At 48.7% G+C, this 18,017-nt stretch overlaps 1 protein-coding gene across 1 annotated transcript in view; it reads right to left on the bottom strand.

The window, feature by feature from the left end:
• The window catches only part of LOC139385837 (teneurin transmembrane protein 4), a 523,395-nt gene that overhangs the window by 247,838 nt on the left and 257,540 nt on the right, over positions 1-18,017 (bottom strand). The window contains exon 15 of the mRNA XM_071131087.1: positions 12,761-12,787. Coding sequence (XP_070987188.1) covers positions 12,761-12,787 — 27 coding nt within the window. The remainder of the gene's footprint in view (positions 1-12,760; positions 12,788-18,017) is intronic.

Raw genomic sequence — 18,017 nt, 5'->3', positions numbered from 1 at the left:
CTGTAATCCACGATCAGCTCTTTAGTCTTGATCACATTGAGGGAGAGGTTGTTGTCCTGGCACCACACTGCCAGGTCTCTGACCTCCTCCCTATAGGCTGTCTCTTCTTTGTCAGTGATCAGGCCTACCAATGTTGTGTCATCAGCAAAAGTAATGATGGTGTTGGAGTCGTGTTTGGCCACGCAGTTGTGGGTGAACAGGGAGTACAGGAGGGGACTAAGTACACAACCCTGAGGGGCCTCTGTGTTAAGGATCAGTGTGGCAGACGTGTTATTGCCTACTCTTACCACCTGGGGGCGGCCCGTCAGGAAATATAGGATTCAGTTGCAGAGGGAGGTGTTTAGTCTATGAGTCCTTAGCTTAGAGATGAGCTTCATGGGCACTATGGTGTTGAACGCTGAGCTGTAGTCAATGAACAGCGTTCTCACATAGGTGTTCCTTTTGTCCAGGTGAGAAAGGGCAGTGTGGAGTGCGATAGAGATTGCGTCATCTGTGGATCTGTTGGGGCGGTATGCGAATTGGAGTGGGTCTAGGGTGACCGGGAGGATGCTGTTGATATGAGCCAAGACCAGCTGTCTCTGGCTGAGTATTTTCTTCTTTGCTTATGGCCTTGTAGAGTTGGTTGAGAGCGGTCTTAGTGCCGGCATCGGTTTGTGGTGGTAAATAGACGGCTATGAATAATACAGATGAGAACTCTCTTGGTAGATAGTGTGGTCTACAGCTTATCATGAGGTACTCTACCTCAGGCGAGCCATACCTCAAGACTTCTTTAATATTAGACATCACGCACCAGCTGTTTTCTGAGCTAAACTATGTAGAATATTGGCCTGTTGGAAACTACAACTCTCTACTACATCATACAGTTCAGGCTGGATCTGATTTATCTCTAGAGAAACTACAACTCCCTACTACATCACACAGTTCAGTCTGGATCTGATTTATCTCTAGAGAAACCCAAATATGTAAGTGCCTTTAAACGGGTTGTGGTAGTAGGTGCCAGGCGCACCGGTTTGTGTCAAGAACTGCAACGCTGCTGGGTTTTTCACTCTCAACAGTTTCCCGTGTGTATCCAGAATGGTCCAACACCCAAAGGACATCCAGCCAACTTGACACAACTGTGGGGGAGAATTGGAGTCCACACGGGGCCAGTTCACCTTGTAGAGTCCATGCCCCGTCGAATTGAGGCTGTCCTGAGGAAGGGGGAGGGGGGGCAACTCAACAGTAGAAAGGTGTTTCTAAGGTTTTATTATTTTTTACCCAGAGTGCACTATATTGAGAATAGGGGGCCATTTGAGACACAACATATCTCTTACTTAAATGTCGAGCTTAGAGAACATTTGGCTTCTTAAAGACCCATCGTGACAAACAGCTCTGGTTGGATCAACACAGAGGAGGTAGATGATTAGCTGCTTATTACAAGGATGAATAAATAAAGATGTTCTCTCTGCTGGCATCGGTTCAAACTTAAATTGGCAGGCCTTTTCAGAATGGCCCCAGGGGCCCACGCTCCCACAGCCCTGCCCAGACGCTCTGAAAACACAGTTACCCTCTCTCTCTCTCTCTCTCTCTCTCTCTCTCTCTCTCTCTCTCTCTCTCTCTCTCTCTCTCTCTCTCTCTCTCTCTCTCTCTCTCTCTCTCTCTCTCTCTCTCTCTCTCTCTCTCTCTCTCTCTCTCTCTCTCTCTCTCTCTCTCTCTCTCTCTCTCTCTCTCTCTCTCTCTCTCTCTCTCTCTCTCGCTCTCTCTCTCTCTCTCTCTCTCTCTCTCTCGCTCACTCTGTCTCTGTCTCTCGCTGTCTCTCTCTCTCTCTGTCTCTCTCTCTCGCTCTCTCTCTCTCTCTCTCGCTCTCTCTCTCGCTCTCTCTCTCTCTCTCTCTCTCCACCCCATTCCTCCCTCCATCCCTCTGTCTCCCTCTGTCTTTGGTAATGGAGCACCTGCAACTAGAGAGGCTGGTACAGGAGTTCTGGACCACCTGGCAACTAGAGATGCTGGTACAGGAGTTCTGGACTACCTGGCAACTAGAGAGGCTGGTACAGGAGTTCTGGACCACCTGGCAACTAGAGATGCTGGTACAGGAGTTCTGGACTACCTGGCAACTAGAGAGGCTGGTACAGGAGTTCTGGACCACCTGGCAACTAGAGAGGCTGGTACAGGAGTTCTGGACCACCTGGCAACTAGAGAGGCTGGTACAGGAGTTCTGGACTACCTGCAACTAGAGAGGCTGGTACAGGAGTTCTGGACTACCTGCAACTAGAGAGGCTGGTACAGGAGTTCTGGACCACCTGGCAAATAGAGAGGCTGGTACAGGAGTTCTGGACCACCTGCAACTAGAGAGGCTGGTGCAGGAGTTCTGGACCACCTGGAAACTAGAGAGGCTGGTACAGGAGTTCTGGACCACCTGGCAACTAGAGAGGCTGGTACAGGAGTTCTGGACCACCTGCAACTAGAGAGGCTGGTACAGGAGTTCTGGACCACCTGGCAACTAGAGAGGCTGGTACAGGAGTTCTGGACCACCTGCAACTAGAGAGGCTGGTACAGGAATTCTGGACCACCTGCAACTAGAGAGGCTGGTACAGGAGTTCTGGACCACCTGCAACTAGAGAGGCTGGTACAGGAGTTCTGGACCATGTGCAACTAGAGAGGCTGGTACAGGAGTTATGGGCCACCTGCAACTAGAGAGGCTGGTACAGGAGTTCTGGACCACCTGGCAACTAGAGAGGCTGGTACAGGAGTTCTGGACCACCTGCAACTAGAGAGGCTGGTACAGGAGTTCTGGACCACCTGGCAACTAGAGAGGCTGGTACAGGAGTTCTGGACCACCTGCAACTAGAGAGGCTGGTACAGGAGTTCTGGACCACCTGCAACTAGAGAGGCTGGTACAGGAGTTCTGGACCACCTGCAACTAGAGAGGCTGGTACAGGAGTTCTGGACCATGTGCAACTAGAGAGGCTGGTACAGGAGTTCTGGACTACCTGGCACCTAGAGGCTGGTACAGAAGTTCTGGACCACCTGGCACCTAGAGGCTGGTACAGGAGTTCTGGACCACCTACAACTAGAGAGGCTGGTACAGGAGTTCTGGACTACCTGCAACTAGAGAGGCTGGTACAGGAGTTCTGGACTACCTGCAACTAGAGAGGCTGGTACAGGAGTTCTGGACCACCTGGCAACTAGAGAGGCTGGTACAGGAGTTCTGGGCCACCTGCAACTAGAGAGGCTGGTACAGGAGTTCTGGACCACCTGCAACTAGAGAGGCTGGTACAGGAGTTCTGGACCACCTGCAACTAGAGAGGCTGGTACAGGAGTTCTGGACCACCTGGCAACTAGAGAGGCTGGTGCAGGAGTTCTGGACCACCTGGCAACTAGAGAGGCTGGTACAGGAGTTCTGGACCACCTGGCAACTAGAGAGGCTGGTACAAGAGTTCTGGGCCACCTGCAACTAGAGAGGCTGGTACAGGAGTTCTGGACCACCTGCAACTAGAGAGGCTGGTACAGGAGTTCTGGACCACCTGGCAACTAGAGAGGCTGGTACAGGAGTTCTGGACCACCTGCAACTAGAGAGGCTGGTACAGGAGTTCTGGACCACCTGGCAACTAGAGAGGCTGGTACAGGAGTTCTGGACCACCTGCAACTAGAGAGGCTGGTACAGGAGTTCTGGACCACCTGCAACTAGAGAGGCTGGTACAGGAGTTCTGGACCACCTGCAACTAGAGAGGCTGGTACAGGAGTTCTGGACCATGTGCAACTAGAGAGGCTGGTACAGGAGTTCTGGACTACCTGGCACCTAGAGGCTGGTACAGGAGTTCTGGACCACCTGGCACCTAGAGGCTGGTACAGGAGTTCTGGACCACCTACAACTAGAGAGGCTGGTACAGGAGTTCTGGACTACCTGCAACTAGAGAGGCTGGTACAGGAGTTCTGGACTACCTGCAACTAGAGAGGCTGGTACAGGAGTTCTGGACCACCTGGCAACTAGAGAGGCTGGTACAGGAGTTCTGGGCCACCTGCAACTAGAGAGGCTGGTACAGGAGTTCTGGACCACCTGCAACTAGAGAGGCTGGTACAGGAGTTCTGGACCACCTGCAACTAGAGAGTCTGGTACAGGAGTTCTGGACCACCTGGCAACTAGAGAGGCTGGTGCAGGAGTTCTGGACCACCTGGCAACTAGAGAGGCTGGTACAGGAGTTCTGGACCACCTGGCAACTAGAGAGGCTGGTACAAGAGTTCTGGGCCACCTGCAACTAGAGAGGCTGGTACAGGAGTTCTGGACCACCTGCAACTAGAGAGGCTGGTACAGGAGTTCTGGACCACCTGCAACTAGAGAGGCTGGTACAGGAGTTCTGGACTACCTGCAACTAGAGAGGCTGGTACAGGAGTTCTGGACCACCTGCAACTAGAGAGGCTGGTACAGGAGTTCTGGACCACCTGGCAACTAGAGAGGCTGGTCCAGGAGTTCTGGACTACCTGCAACTAGAGAGGCTGGTACAGGAGTTCTGGACCACCTGCAACTAGAGGCTGGTACAGGAGTTCTGGACCAACTGGCAACTAGAGAGGCTGGTACAGGAGTTCTGGGAACGCTGACGGCCTCACATTCCGTCTCTAGCACTCTTCTCTCTCTATCTCTCTCCCCCTCTCTCCTTATATCTCTCTCACCCTCCCTCCCTGCCTCCCTCTGCCTCACGTTTGGAGTGATAGTCAGAAGGAGAGAGAGAGAGACAGAGACAGAGAGAGAGAGAGACAGAGACAGATACAGAGACAGAGAGAGAGAGAGAGAGAGAGAGAGAGAGAGAGATAAAAAGAGACAGAGAGAGAGAGAGAGATACAGAGACAGAGAGAGAGAGAGAGAGAGAGAGAGAGAGAGAGAGAGAGAGAGAGAGAGTTTGAGTTTTAAATACTCTTTATTGGGTCTGGGGGCCCACCACACAATAAATACTCATACAAAACCACAGTTACACATCAATTAAAAACACAACTCCAATTCCTCCTCCACAGTAACAAAACACAACAGCCTCTGAATACCCCATATACTCAAAAACAGATCGATATTGTTGACAAGTTTATAATAAGCAAACTCAACCCTTAGTCTCGCTGCCAACATTCCCTCCAGCATTCCCACCACATCCACAGACCCCTGTCCCCGAATGCTGTTCTTTCGGGTCTTCCATATCGCTAATTTTGCTGCCCCTAACACAAAATTAAGCAACACAACTACACCCTTTTGACTGAACCTGTACTTTGGCCCAAATATATACAGTTGGGAAGAGAAAACCTCTCCCAACGTTGAGAACCAATCAGTGATCAGATCAATCATCCCAACCAACCTGGGACACAGTAAAAACAGATGTGCCAGAGATTCATCTTCAGCACAGAATGGACACCCCTCCCCAACAGTAGGGTCCAGGTGTACCAGATGCATGTTGGTGGCTATAGCTCCATGTATTATCCTCCATTGGAGGTCAGCTGTCCTCTTATCAATAGGCAGTTTATACAATGATCGCCAACAGCCTTTTGGAGAAGCACCTGGACCAAGCACATCCGCCCACCTCGTCGATTTTACCCCTTCCAGGGAAGAGGCATGGGACACCTTCACACATGTTCTGTACATAGCCTTCTTTCCCACCTCGTTGAACTCCCCCAGCTCCGGGGTATCGAAGGAAAGCAGCATCCCCGCGTCCTCCTCAAATGCCCCCATCGCAGCACTAACAATCAGTGCAGGGAACACATAATCCAGACCCTCCTTCCACCGATCAGAATTGGAAATGTCAGTCACATACTGCAGATGAAGCACTGGCAAGGAGTCGCAGACCTCATCGACGACCTTCCTCAGTAGGCGAGATGATCGGATCCCCGCTCTTTCTCTCAGCTCCTCCAATCTGCTCCTGCTCCGCATCAGATGACCCAGCTTGGTACACCCCACGCCTAATAGGCATGAACGTAGGCTAGCTGAAACCAGAACACGGGACTGGATGGCAGTGTTATGAAAAAGAGGCTCTTCAAAAAGCCACATCCCTGGTGGCGTGCCGGTCTTACGGGACTTGACAAAGACTCTCCAAGCCTGCATAACAGACTCATAAAATGGAGTCAGGCCAGTCAAATCACCCCCCTCCAGCTTTAAGAGGAAAATATGTTTGTCTAAGCCCAAACAGCCCGCTCTCCTCATCAATATGTAGGCTGTTTCGACCCAGCTAGAACAGTCTCTGTACAACAATCTCTGAACTGCTTGGAGCCGGAAAGCCGTGATCCTAGAGGAAATGTCCACCAGGCCTTGCCCACCCTCGTGCAGTGGCAGATACAGGGCTGCAGCTTTGATCCAGTGTTGTCCAGACCAGAAGAAATTGACAAGGGTCCTCTGAAGCTCTTGTATCAGACCCTTTGGTGGCTGTAAAATCATTAGTCTGTGCCACAGGGTAGAAGCAGCAAGATTATTAGCTACCAGGACCCGTCCCCTATAGGACAGCTGGGGCAACACCCATTTCCACCTTGACAGTCTGGCACACACTTTCTCCACTACACCCTCCCAGTTCTTTTTCTGAAAGACATCGGAGCCTAGAAAAACTCCCAAAGTCTTCATTCCATCTCTGCCCCACTGAAGCCCCCCTGGTAACCGTGGAGCGGACCCCATCTGAAGCTGACCTGCCCACAGCGCTTCACTCTTTCCCCAATTGACTCTAGCTGAGGAGGCCCCCTCATACACCTTTAAAGTGTTTGAGAGAACCTTAACATCCTCACCCCCTGTAATAAAAACGATCACGTCATCTGCATACGCAGACAGTGCTATCGTGGGACCCTTCATTACACCTGGCACAGAGAAACCAGTAAGCTTCGCTCTTAAAAAACAAAGCATTGGTTCAATCGCCAGACTATATAACTGCCCTGAAATTGGGCATCCCTGCCTGATGCCCCTTTCGACAGGGATGGGGCAACTCAAACCACCACCAACCTTCACCATACACGAGGCTCCAGCATACAGTAAATTCACCCAAGACAGAAAAACATCCCCAAACCCAAAGGCTTTCATTGTTTTAAACAAGTACTGGTGGTCCACACGATCAAAAGCCTTCTCCTGATCCAACGAAAGTAAACCCACATTTACAGCAGACAGTTTACAAATGTCTAAAACATCTCTTATCAGAAACAAGTTGTCAACAATAGAGCGATCAGGTACACAGTAGGACTGGTCCTTGTGGATCAACAATCCCAGATAGTCTTTCAACCTGTTTGAGAGACATTTAGAAACAATTTTGTATTCTGCGCACAGCAAGGCAACAGGTCTCCAATTTTTTATGAGAGCCAAATCCCCCTTTTTTGGCAACAGTGAAAGCACCGCACGTTGACAGGATACAGGAAGAGAACCCTCATGAAAAGATTCACACACCACTTCATAAAAATCCTCCCCAATAGACCCCCAAAAGTGCTTGTAAAACTCAGATGGTAAACCATCGATGCCAGGGGCTCGGCCTGTTGAGAGCTGCATAACTGCTGTGGACAGCTCTTGCAGTGTAATATCAGCGTCCAATGCGACTCTCTGCTCAGGTCCCAATTGAGGAAGACCGTGTAACAACTGTTCAGTACATAAAGAGTCACAATCCTCCGCCTTATAAAGGGATGAGTAAAAATCCACGGCATGTTGACGCATTTCAATATCATTCGTGGTCACCTTCCCATCAGGGAGACGAAGGCAGACCATCTGTTTGCGTTGAAATTTCGACTGTCCTAGGTTGAAAAAAAAAGCGCTAGGAGCATCCATATCCTTGAGGGAAGCGAAACGAGACCTAATCAAGGCACCCTTCACTCTTTCATGCAGAAACGACCTCAGTTCATGTCTCTTGTCCTGTAAGTTCATGACTAGTCCAGGGTCGTTCTGAGTGAGCAGCTTCAATTCAGTAGATTTGATGTCCTGTTCAAGGGCCTTGATAGTCTCTTTAACCTCAATTTGAGACAGAGCAGTATACTGTTGACAAAAAACTCGTATTTGGGCCTTCCCAACCTCCCACCATTGTCTCAAGGACTCAAAATTCCCTTTTATACCCCTCCATTTTTCCCAAAACAACAAAAACCTGTCACAAAACATGACATCATGTAACAATTTAACATTAAAATACCAGTAAGGCGATGACCGTCGTGGACAGGACAAGTGAATATCAACAGTAACAATATGATGATCAGAGAAACCCACAGGAGTAATGGCACACTTTCCAACCCTACTACAGTAGTGATCAGATACATACAACCTGTCTAACCTTGCTGCACTGACACGACCTTCATTCATTTTTAGCCATGTGTACTGCCTAACTTTTGCATTCCTTACTCTCCACACATCAGAAAGCTCAAACTCAGTTAATAGGCCAGACAGGCAAGTGGCTGACCGCAGGTGAGGTTCTTCAGCGGTGCGATCAACAGTAAAATCCACTGTACAGTTCCAGTCACCCCCTAAAACCATACACCCCTCTTGGTCACACTGTCTTAAGGTTTCCTTTATTTGATCAAATATAGCAATACGCTCTGTACCCTCATTCGGAGCATAAACATTCAAAAAAACAAACAGAAACCCCATAACATCCACCTTGACCAATAAAACCCGACCCTTGACAATCTCTGTTGTAGATACCACAGTCACCCCTAAGCCTGAGGAAAACAAGATGGCCACCCCAGCACTGAAATTAGTACCATGACTGAGTACATGCTGCCCCTCCCACCACATACCCCAGTCAACCTCATTTTCCTCATCACTATGTGTCTCCTGTAGGAAAACTACATTAAGCCTTTTCTGTTTTATTACTTCTAGTACCCAAGCCCTCTTATTCCTGTCCCTTCCCCCATTAATATTGAGAGAACCTACCCTTAGTACCTCCATATAGAAAAGAGAAAAGAAAAGCAGAAGAAACCACAGAGAAACCAACGAGAAAAAAGACACCCTATGAAGCATGATCATCATCATTATTTTTCTTTCTTCTCTTAACCTGAACACGTTTCCCACCACCTTTTGCTGCTGCAACAGCAGTAATAAATTTCCTCAAGCGAAACCGCTTCTTCTCACTCAATTGGTCTAACCCCACCGTCTTCTGTAACATCACAGCTGACCTCACAAACTTATCAACATCAAAATAATCTGCCAATTTGACAGATTTCCCAAAAGTCTGATCCAGAAACTCATTTACCTCCTCTAGATCATAAACTGAGTCCTCACCAGCAGCTGTCATATCTAAAGAGATATCCATATCATTCTCCTGATCTTCAGCTGAGACCACAGACAACTGACTCCCCTCTACCACATCCCTTTCAACACTCCCCACTTGCACCTCATCACTCGTACCAGGCATCTCCTCCACTACCTGGGAGACTAGCCCCACCTGAACATCACTACTCATAGTAGTCATCTTCTCCACTAACTGGGAGCCTAGCTCCACATGAACCCCAGCACTCGTAGTGGGCATCTCCTCTACTGCCTTGGAGCTTAGCTCCACATGAAAACCCTCATGTACCTCATTACTCGTAGTGGGCATCTCTTCCACTACCTGGGAGCCTAGCTCTACATGAACCCCAGCACTCGTAGTGGGCATCTCCTCCACTACCTGGGAGCCTAGCTCCACATGAAACCCCTCCTGAACCTCATTACTCGTAGTGGGCATCTCCTCCACTACCTGGGAGCCTAGCTCCACATGAAACCCCTCCTGTACCCCGTTACTCACAATGGGCATATCCTCCACTACCTGGGAGCCTAGCTCCACATGAACCCCCTCCTTTACCCCAGCACTCATACTGGGCACCTGCTCACCAGTCTGAGGAACTGGCTCTTCAGATACATCCTTACCTTCTACAACAATACTTTTCTGTAGCATAACATTTCCCTCTAATACAAGTTGCAACCCCGTGCCCTCAACGGGGATAACTTGTTCCTCAGCACCAGGTGCTTGTGGCTGCTCTGCCGCTGTCGGCCCACCTCTCCCTACATCAGTGGGCCCAGGCGTTATGAGGACCACCTGCGCCCCTCCCTCGGCCTTCTCCCTTTTCGGGCAAGCATGTCGCTTATGACCAACATCCCCACACTCAAAACACCGTTGACTACCCGTACTAGCATAAGCCATATACAATCTATTGTCATACTTGACTTTAAACGATAACTCTAAAGTCTGCTCCGGTGAGTCCAAAAACATAAACACCTGTCGCCGAAATGACATTACCTGTTTCAACGCCGGGTGTTTGCAACCCAACGGAACAACCTTAATTGAACTGGCGAACTTCCCAAAGCGCAATAACTCGCGCTCCAACAGCTCATTTGGAATAAACGGTGGTACATTTGAAATCGTTACCCTTGTTGACGGAGAAAAAAGCGGCGTAACTTGAATAAACATTCCTTTAAGAATTACACCATGCTCAACCATCCGATCAACCAGACATTCTTCTTTAAGAAATACCACCACAGCTTTATTCATCCGGGATGCATAAGCAATATTCTCATAGCCTACCTTCTCTCCTACGGCGACCAGAAACTCCTCCACCGTGACAGTAGCTTCAGTAACACACCTAAAGCCGTGCCGAAGTGACAGGGACGGCATCCCCATTCGGGCTGCCATCCCCGCCAAAATCAGGGTAATTTCGATACGAAAAACAAAAAACTTAATTCTACCACAACAAAAAAAGTAAAAATAATAACCTTAATCATGCACAGAAGAAAACCAAGAAATAGCAAACCGAAATAAAGTTGTGAATATCTAACTCTCCACAACACACGCACTCCTTCACTCAAACAATTCCCAGCATGCACCAATCACTCCCAGCATGCAGAGAGAGAGAGAGAGAGAGAGAGAGACAGAGACAGATACAGAGACAGAGAGAGAGAGAGAGAGAGAGAGAGAGAGCGAGAGAGAGAGAGACAGAGAGAGAGAGAGAGAGAGAAAGGGACAGGGGGAGAGAGAGAGTGACAGAGAGAAGGAGAGATAGAGAGAGAGGTAGATATGGCATTCAGCCTCCACCCCCTGCCTGTGCTGCACCAGCCAGAGCATCAAGCCGTTTAATTAGCAAGGCTGTAGAGTGGCTGTGGCCCCAGCACCTATCCAGACTGTATCACATCCGGACTAGCACATTGGGAGTCTCATAGGATGGCGCACGATTGGCCCGGCATCGTCCAGGTTTGGCCAGGGTAGGCCGTCATTGTAAATAAGAATTTGTTCTTAACTGACTTGCTTAGTTAAATAAAGGTTATATAAAAATAAAATTAAAAATAAAATAACATATCAGATCCTCCTCACAACAGCATATCATCCATACTGGGTGGACCAGGTGACAGAGAACCCCATGTCCCCTACATCTTCCCCCCGTCCTCACCTCTCCTCCTCCTCATCTCCTTCCTCCTTCAGGTTACAGAGAACCCTCCCCCCTCTGCTCCCCTCCTCCCTCCTTCAGGTTACAGAGAACCCTCCCTCCCCCTCTGCTCCCCTCCTACCTCCTTCAGGTTACAGAGAACCCTCCCTCCCCCTCTGCTCCCCTCCTCCCTCCTTCAGGTTACAGAGAACCCTCCCTCCCCCTCTGCTCCCCTCCTACCTCCTTCAGGTTACAGAGAACCCTCCCTCCCCCTCTGCTCCCCTCCTCCCTCCTTCAGGTTACAGAGAATCCTCCCTCCCCCTCTGCTCCCCTCCTCCCTCGTTCAGGTTACAGAGAACCCTCCCTCACCCTCTCCATCTCCTCCCTCCATCAGGTTACAGAGATCCCTTCTCTACTCCTCACCCATCCTAATACCCCTATGATGAGAGTGTGTGGGGGGGGGGGGGGGGGGGGGGGGGTCATATCATACACCAGAGAACATTCTAACCCCAGTAGTATCCAGTAGGCCTCACAACAGAGGAGGACGAGGAAGGACAACGGTGTGATTCACCAGGTGAGACAGAGAGAACATTCTAAGTGGAGACAGTTAGTCAGGTGACCAGGTGTGACAGAGAGAACATTCTAAGTGGAGACTGTTAGTCAGGTGACCAGGTGAGACAGAGAGAACATTCTAAGTGGAGACAGTTAGTCAGGTGACCAGGTGAGACAGAGAGAACATTCTAAGTGGAGACAGTTAGTCAGGTGACCAGTTGAGACAGAGAGAACATTCTAAGTGGAGACTGTTAGTCAGGTGACCAGGTTAGACAGAGAAAACATTCTAAGTGGAGACTGTTAGTCAGGTGACCAGGTTAGACAGAGAGAACATACTAAGTGGAGACAGTTAGTCAGGTGACCAGGTTAGACAGAGAGAACATTCTAAGTGGAGACTGTTAGTCAGGTGACCAGGTTAGACAGAGAGAATATTCTAAGTGGAGACTGTTAGTCAGGTGACCAGGTTTGACAGAGAGAACATTCTAAGTGGAGACTGTTAGTCAGGTGACCAGGTTAGACAGAGAGAATATTCTAAGTGGAGACTGTTAGTCAGGTGACCAGGTTTGACAGAGAGAACATTCTAAGTGGAGACTGTTAGTCAGGTGACCAGATGTGACAATAATGGTGAAGATGAGAGTACAGGTGAAAGTGGGACATTTTTGTCACACCCTGAATGGTCCCTTGGTCCCTATGTAGTGCACTACTGCTGACCAGGACAGTTAGGGCTCTTGTCAAAATAATGCACTACATAGACACAGCCTGTGACTGGTGATTTGAGGGGGTTTGAGGAGCAGGCAACACCATATATGGACGTGGGGGAGGAGGAAGTAGAATGGCCACTGGATATGACTGTTGCCTGGTGAATGCTGGGTAGTGTAGTTGTGATGAGAGGAAGGAAGGAGGTGTGCCGTACCTTTCACTACCTTCTCCAGATAGTGAGCTTGGGGAGATAAGAGACACACATATAAGGGAGAGGTTGAACAGCAGCAGCTTACATGACAGACACAGTAAGACTAGGTGTTGTTTTACTACAAAACAGGAGAACAGAAACACAGCAGTATGGTGACACAAACACACCACATACATTACAAGCAGCATCACACACACACACAAGCCAAGGCAAGACACAGGCAGAGGAATGGAGAGGTAGAGAGAGAGAGGGAGAGGGAGGGAGAGGTATAGAGAGAGAGAGAGAGAGAGAGAGAGAGAGAGAGAGAGGGAGGGAGAGGTATAGAGAGAGAGAGAGAGAGAGAGAGAAAGAGAGAGAAAGAGGGAGGGAGGGAGGGAGGGAGGGAGGGAGGGAGGGAGGGAGAATAAGAAGAACGAGACAAAGAGATGTGAAAATAAAATTTCAATCGGATCCCAATGACCAACTGAAGACATCAGCAAAATATACAGTGTATTTACATCCAGAAACTATTCAGACCCCTTGACTTTGTCTACATTTTGTTACGTTACAGCCTGATTCTAAAATGGATTAAAAAAATAAATAATCCTCATCAATCTACACACAATAGCCCATAATAAGGCACACACAATAACAATAGCAATAAGGCACATTTCTAATTAAAATTTAATAAAAAACAACATTGTGACATCAGTATTCGGACCCTTTGCTACGAGACTGGAAATGTATCTCTGGTGCATCCTGTTCCCCTTGATCATCCTTGATGTTCATCTGTGGTAAAATCAATTGATTGGACATGATTTGGAAAGGCACACACCTGTCTATATAAGGTCCCACAGTTGACAGTGCATTTCAGAGCAAAAAACCAAACCATGAGGTTGAAGGAATTGTCCGTAGAGGTCCGAGACAGGATTGTGTCGAGGCACAGATCTGGGGAAGGGTACTAAAGCATTTCTGCAGCATTGAAGGTCCACAAGAACACAGTGGCCTCCGTCATTCTTAAACGGATGAAGTTTGGAACCACCAAGACTCTTCCTAGAGCAAACCACCCGGCCAAACTGAGCAGTCGGGAGAAGGGCCTCCACCCTGGATATTGGATCTAATCCCAGAGGCCCAAAACAACGTTGTCACTACAGGAGAGGCAGACGGAGTGGCATGCTGATCAGACTTAGAAGGCGAGCACACCACCCACTGGTTTCAAGCATATTACTCTCCAATGTCCAGTCTCTAGACAACAAGGTGGACAAAATTAGGGCACAAGTTGCCTTCCAGAGAGACATCAGAGATTGTAACATTCTCTGTTTCACGGAAACATGGCTCACTAGGGATATGTTGTCAGAGTCCGTACAGCCACTGGGTTTCTTCACGGGTCGCTCCAACTAAAACAAACATCTCTCTGGTAAGAAGAAGGGCGGGGGTGTATGCTTCATGATTAACGACTCATGGTGTAATCATAACTCAAGTACTTATGTTCACCTGACCTAGAATTCCTTACAATCAAATGCCGACCGTATTATCTCCCAAGATAATTCTCTTAGATTATAGGCACAGCCGTGTGTATCCCCCCACAAGCAGATACCACGACGGACGTCAAGGAACTTCACTGGACTCTATGTAAACTGGAAACCATATATCCTGAGGCTCAGACACGAGATGTATGTGGCAGGTCTACAGGAAATCACGGACTACAAAAAAGAAAACCAGCCACGTCACGGACACCGACGTCTTGCATCCAGACAAGCTAAAAAGGATAATACAGGACCACCAATGCGGCCTGCTACCAAGGACTGCGGGCCCCCCCCTAACCTTCTCCGTGGACAAAGTGAGTAAGACATTTAAAAGTGTTAACCCTCGCAAGGCTGTTGGCCCAGACAGCATCCCCAGCCGCGTCCTCAGAGCATGCGCAAACCAGCTGGCTGGTGTGTTTACGGACATGTTCAATCTCTCCCTATCCCAGTCTGCTGTCGCCACATGCTTCGAGAGGGCCACCATTGTTCCTGTACCCAAGAAGGCAAAGATAAGAATGCTGTTCATTGACTACAGCACAGCATTCAACCCCATAGTACCCTCCAAACTCGTCATCAAGACCCTAGAGACCCTAGGTCTCAACCCCGCCCTGTGCAATTGGGTCCTGGACTTTCAGACTGGCCCAGGTGGTGAAGGTAGGAAACAACATCTCCACTTCGCTGATCCTCAACACTGGGGCCCCACAAGGGTGCGTGCTCAGCCCCCTCCTGTTCTTCCTGTTCACCCATGACTGCAGGGCCATGCACACCTCCAACTCAATCATCATGTTTGCAGACAACACTACAGTAGTGGGCTTGATTACCAACAACGACGAGATGGCCTACAGGGAGGAGGTGAGGGCCCTGACGGAGTGGTGTCAGGAAAACAACCTCGCACTCAACGTCAACAAAACAAAGGAGTTGATCGTGGACTTCAGGAAACAGCAGAGGGAGCACCCCCCTATCCACATTGACGGGACAGCAGTGGAGAGGGTAGTAAGTTTTAAGTTCCTTGGCGTACACATCACGGACAAACTGAAATGGTCCACCCACACAGACAGCGTGGTGAAGAAGGCGCAACACCGCCTCTTCAACCTCAGGAGGCTGAAGATATTTGGCTTGTCACCTAAATCCCTCACAAACTTTTACAGATGCACAATCGAGAGCATCCTGTCGGGCTGTATCACCGCCTGGTATGGCAACTGCCCCACCCAAAACCGCAAGGCTCTCCAGAGGATAGTGAGGTCTGCACAGAAAGCATCACACTACCTGACCTCCATGACACCTACAGCACCCGATGTCACAGGAAGGCCAAAGAGATCATCAAGGACAACAACCACCCGAGCCAATGCCTGTTCACACCACTATCATCCAGAAGGCGAGGTCAGTACAGGTGCATCAAAGCTGGGACCAAGAGACTGAAAAACAGCTTCTATCTCAAGGCCATCAGCCTGTTAAACAGCCACCACTAGTCAGCTTCTATCTCAAGGCCATCAAACTGCTAAACGGCCATCATTATCACAGAGAGGCTGCTGCCAACATTCAGACTCAAATCACTGGCCGCTTTAATAAATTGATTTAATAAAGGTATCACAAGTCACTTTAAATAATGCCACTTTAATAATGTTTACAGATCCTACACTACTCATCTCATACTGTACTCTATACCATCTACTGCATCTTGCCTATGCCATTCGGCCATTGCTCATCCATATATTTATATGTACATACCAAGATACCAGATGTACAACCAAGATTTAACTCTTTGGCCTGAATGCCAAGCGTCACGTCTGGAGGAAACCTGGCACCATCCCTACGGTGAAGCATGGTGGTGGCAGCATCATGCTGTGGGGATGTTTTTCAGTGGCAGGGACTGGGAGAATAGTCAGGATCGAGGGAAAAATGAACAGAGCAAAGCACAGAGAGATCCTTGATGAAAACCTACTCCAGAACAGTTAAGACCTTAGACTGGGGCGAAGGTTTACCTTCTAACAGGACAATGACCCTAAGCACACAGCCAAGACAACGCAGGAGTGGCTTCGGGACAAGTCTCTGAATGTCCTTGAGTGGCCCAGTCAGAGCCCCGGACTTGAACAAGAACGAACACCTCTGGAGAGACCTGAAAATAGCTATGCAGCGATGCTCCCCATCCAACCTGACAGAGCTTGAGAGGATGTGCAGAGAATAATAAGAGAAACTCCCCAAATACAGGTGTGTGAAGCTTGAACAAAGGGTCTGAATACTAAATGTGATATTTCAGGTTTTATTTTTAATAAATTAGCAACAATTGTGAGTAAATTGATGAGGGGAGAGCTTTGTATGTATCTCTCTGCATCCCAAATGGCACCCCCCATTTCCAAAATAGTGCACTACTTTAGACCAAAGCCCTGTAAAAGTAATGTACTATATAGTGAACACTCACTGAGCACAGACGTCAGTTCAACGTATATTCAAAAATGGTTCAACGTATTTAGTTGAAATGACGTGGAAACAACATTGATTCAACCAGCGTGTTCCCAGTGGGGAGGGTACCATGTCATGCCTTAGTGGAGGAAGTGTGGATGGGTCTCAATATAGCCTTAGTGGAGGAAGTGTGGATGGGTCTCAATATAGCCTTAGTGGAGGAAGTGTGGATGGGTCTCAATATAGCCTTAGTGGAGGAAGTGTGAATGGGTCTTGATATAGCCTTAGTGGAGGAAGTGTGGATGGGTCTCAATATAGCCTTAGTGGAGGAAGTGTGAATGGGTCTCAATATAGCCTTAGAGAAGGAAGTGTGGATGGGTCTCAATATAGCCTTAGAGAAGGAAGAGCTAGCCTGTCTAGAGTTAGTCTGTCTAGAGTTAGCCTGTCTAGAGTTAGCATGTCTAGAGCTAGCATGTCTAGAGCTAGCCTGTCTAGAGTTAGCATGTCTAGAGCTAGCATGTCTAGAGTTAGCCTGTCTAGAGCTAGCCTGTCTAGAGCTAGCCTGTCTAGAGTTAGCCTGTCTAGAGCTAGCCTGTCTAGAGTTAGCATGTCTAGAGTTAGCCTGTCTAGAGCTAGCATGTCTAGAGTTAGCCTGTCTAGAGCTAGCCTGTCTAGAGCTAGCCTGTCTAGAGTTAGCCTGTCTCGAGCTAGCCTGTCTAGAGTTAGCATGTCTAGAGTTAGCCTGTCTAGAGCTAGCATGTCTAGAGTTAGCCTGTCTAGAGCTAGCCTGTCTAGAGCTAGCCTGTCTAGAGCTAGCATGTCTAGAGTTAGCCTGTCTAGAGCTAGCCTGTCTAGAGCTAGCCTGTCTAGAGTTAGCCTGTCTAGAGTTAGCCTGTCTAGAGCTAGCCTGTCTAGAGCTAGCCTGTCTAGAGTTAGCCTGTCTAGAGTTAGCATGTCTAGAGTTAGCCTGTCTAGAGTTAGCATGTCTAGAGTTAGCCTGTCTAGAGTTAGCATGTCTAGAGTTAGCCTGTCTAGAGCTAGCCTGTCTAGAGTTAGCATGTCTAGAGAAAGCCTGTCTAGAGCTAGCATGTCTAGAGCTAGCATGTCTAGAGTTAGCCTGTCTAGAGTTAGCATGTCTAGAGCTAGCATGTCTAGAGTTAGCCTGTCTAGAGAAAAACCATCCTCCTACTCCCCACTCAGATAGACGAGGCTGGAGCTTTTTCACCAAAAATTAATACTCTTTTACTTTTGTCCCTTTTTGACTGTTCACTCAACATCTTTGTGTGGGAGTTCGCAAAATACTTCTCATTGTGGGATACTTAGAAAGGAGAAAGGGGGGGGGGAGTGGTAATTCT

The sequence above is a fragment of the Oncorhynchus clarkii genome, chromosome 27 (genome assembly GCF_045791955.1).
Source record: "Oncorhynchus clarkii lewisi isolate Uvic-CL-2024 chromosome 27, UVic_Ocla_1.0, whole genome shotgun sequence".
NCBI classification, from domain to species: Eukaryota; Metazoa; Chordata; class Actinopteri; order Salmoniformes; family Salmonidae; genus Oncorhynchus; species Oncorhynchus clarkii.
This window is presented reverse-complemented; position numbering and strand designations above follow the sequence as displayed.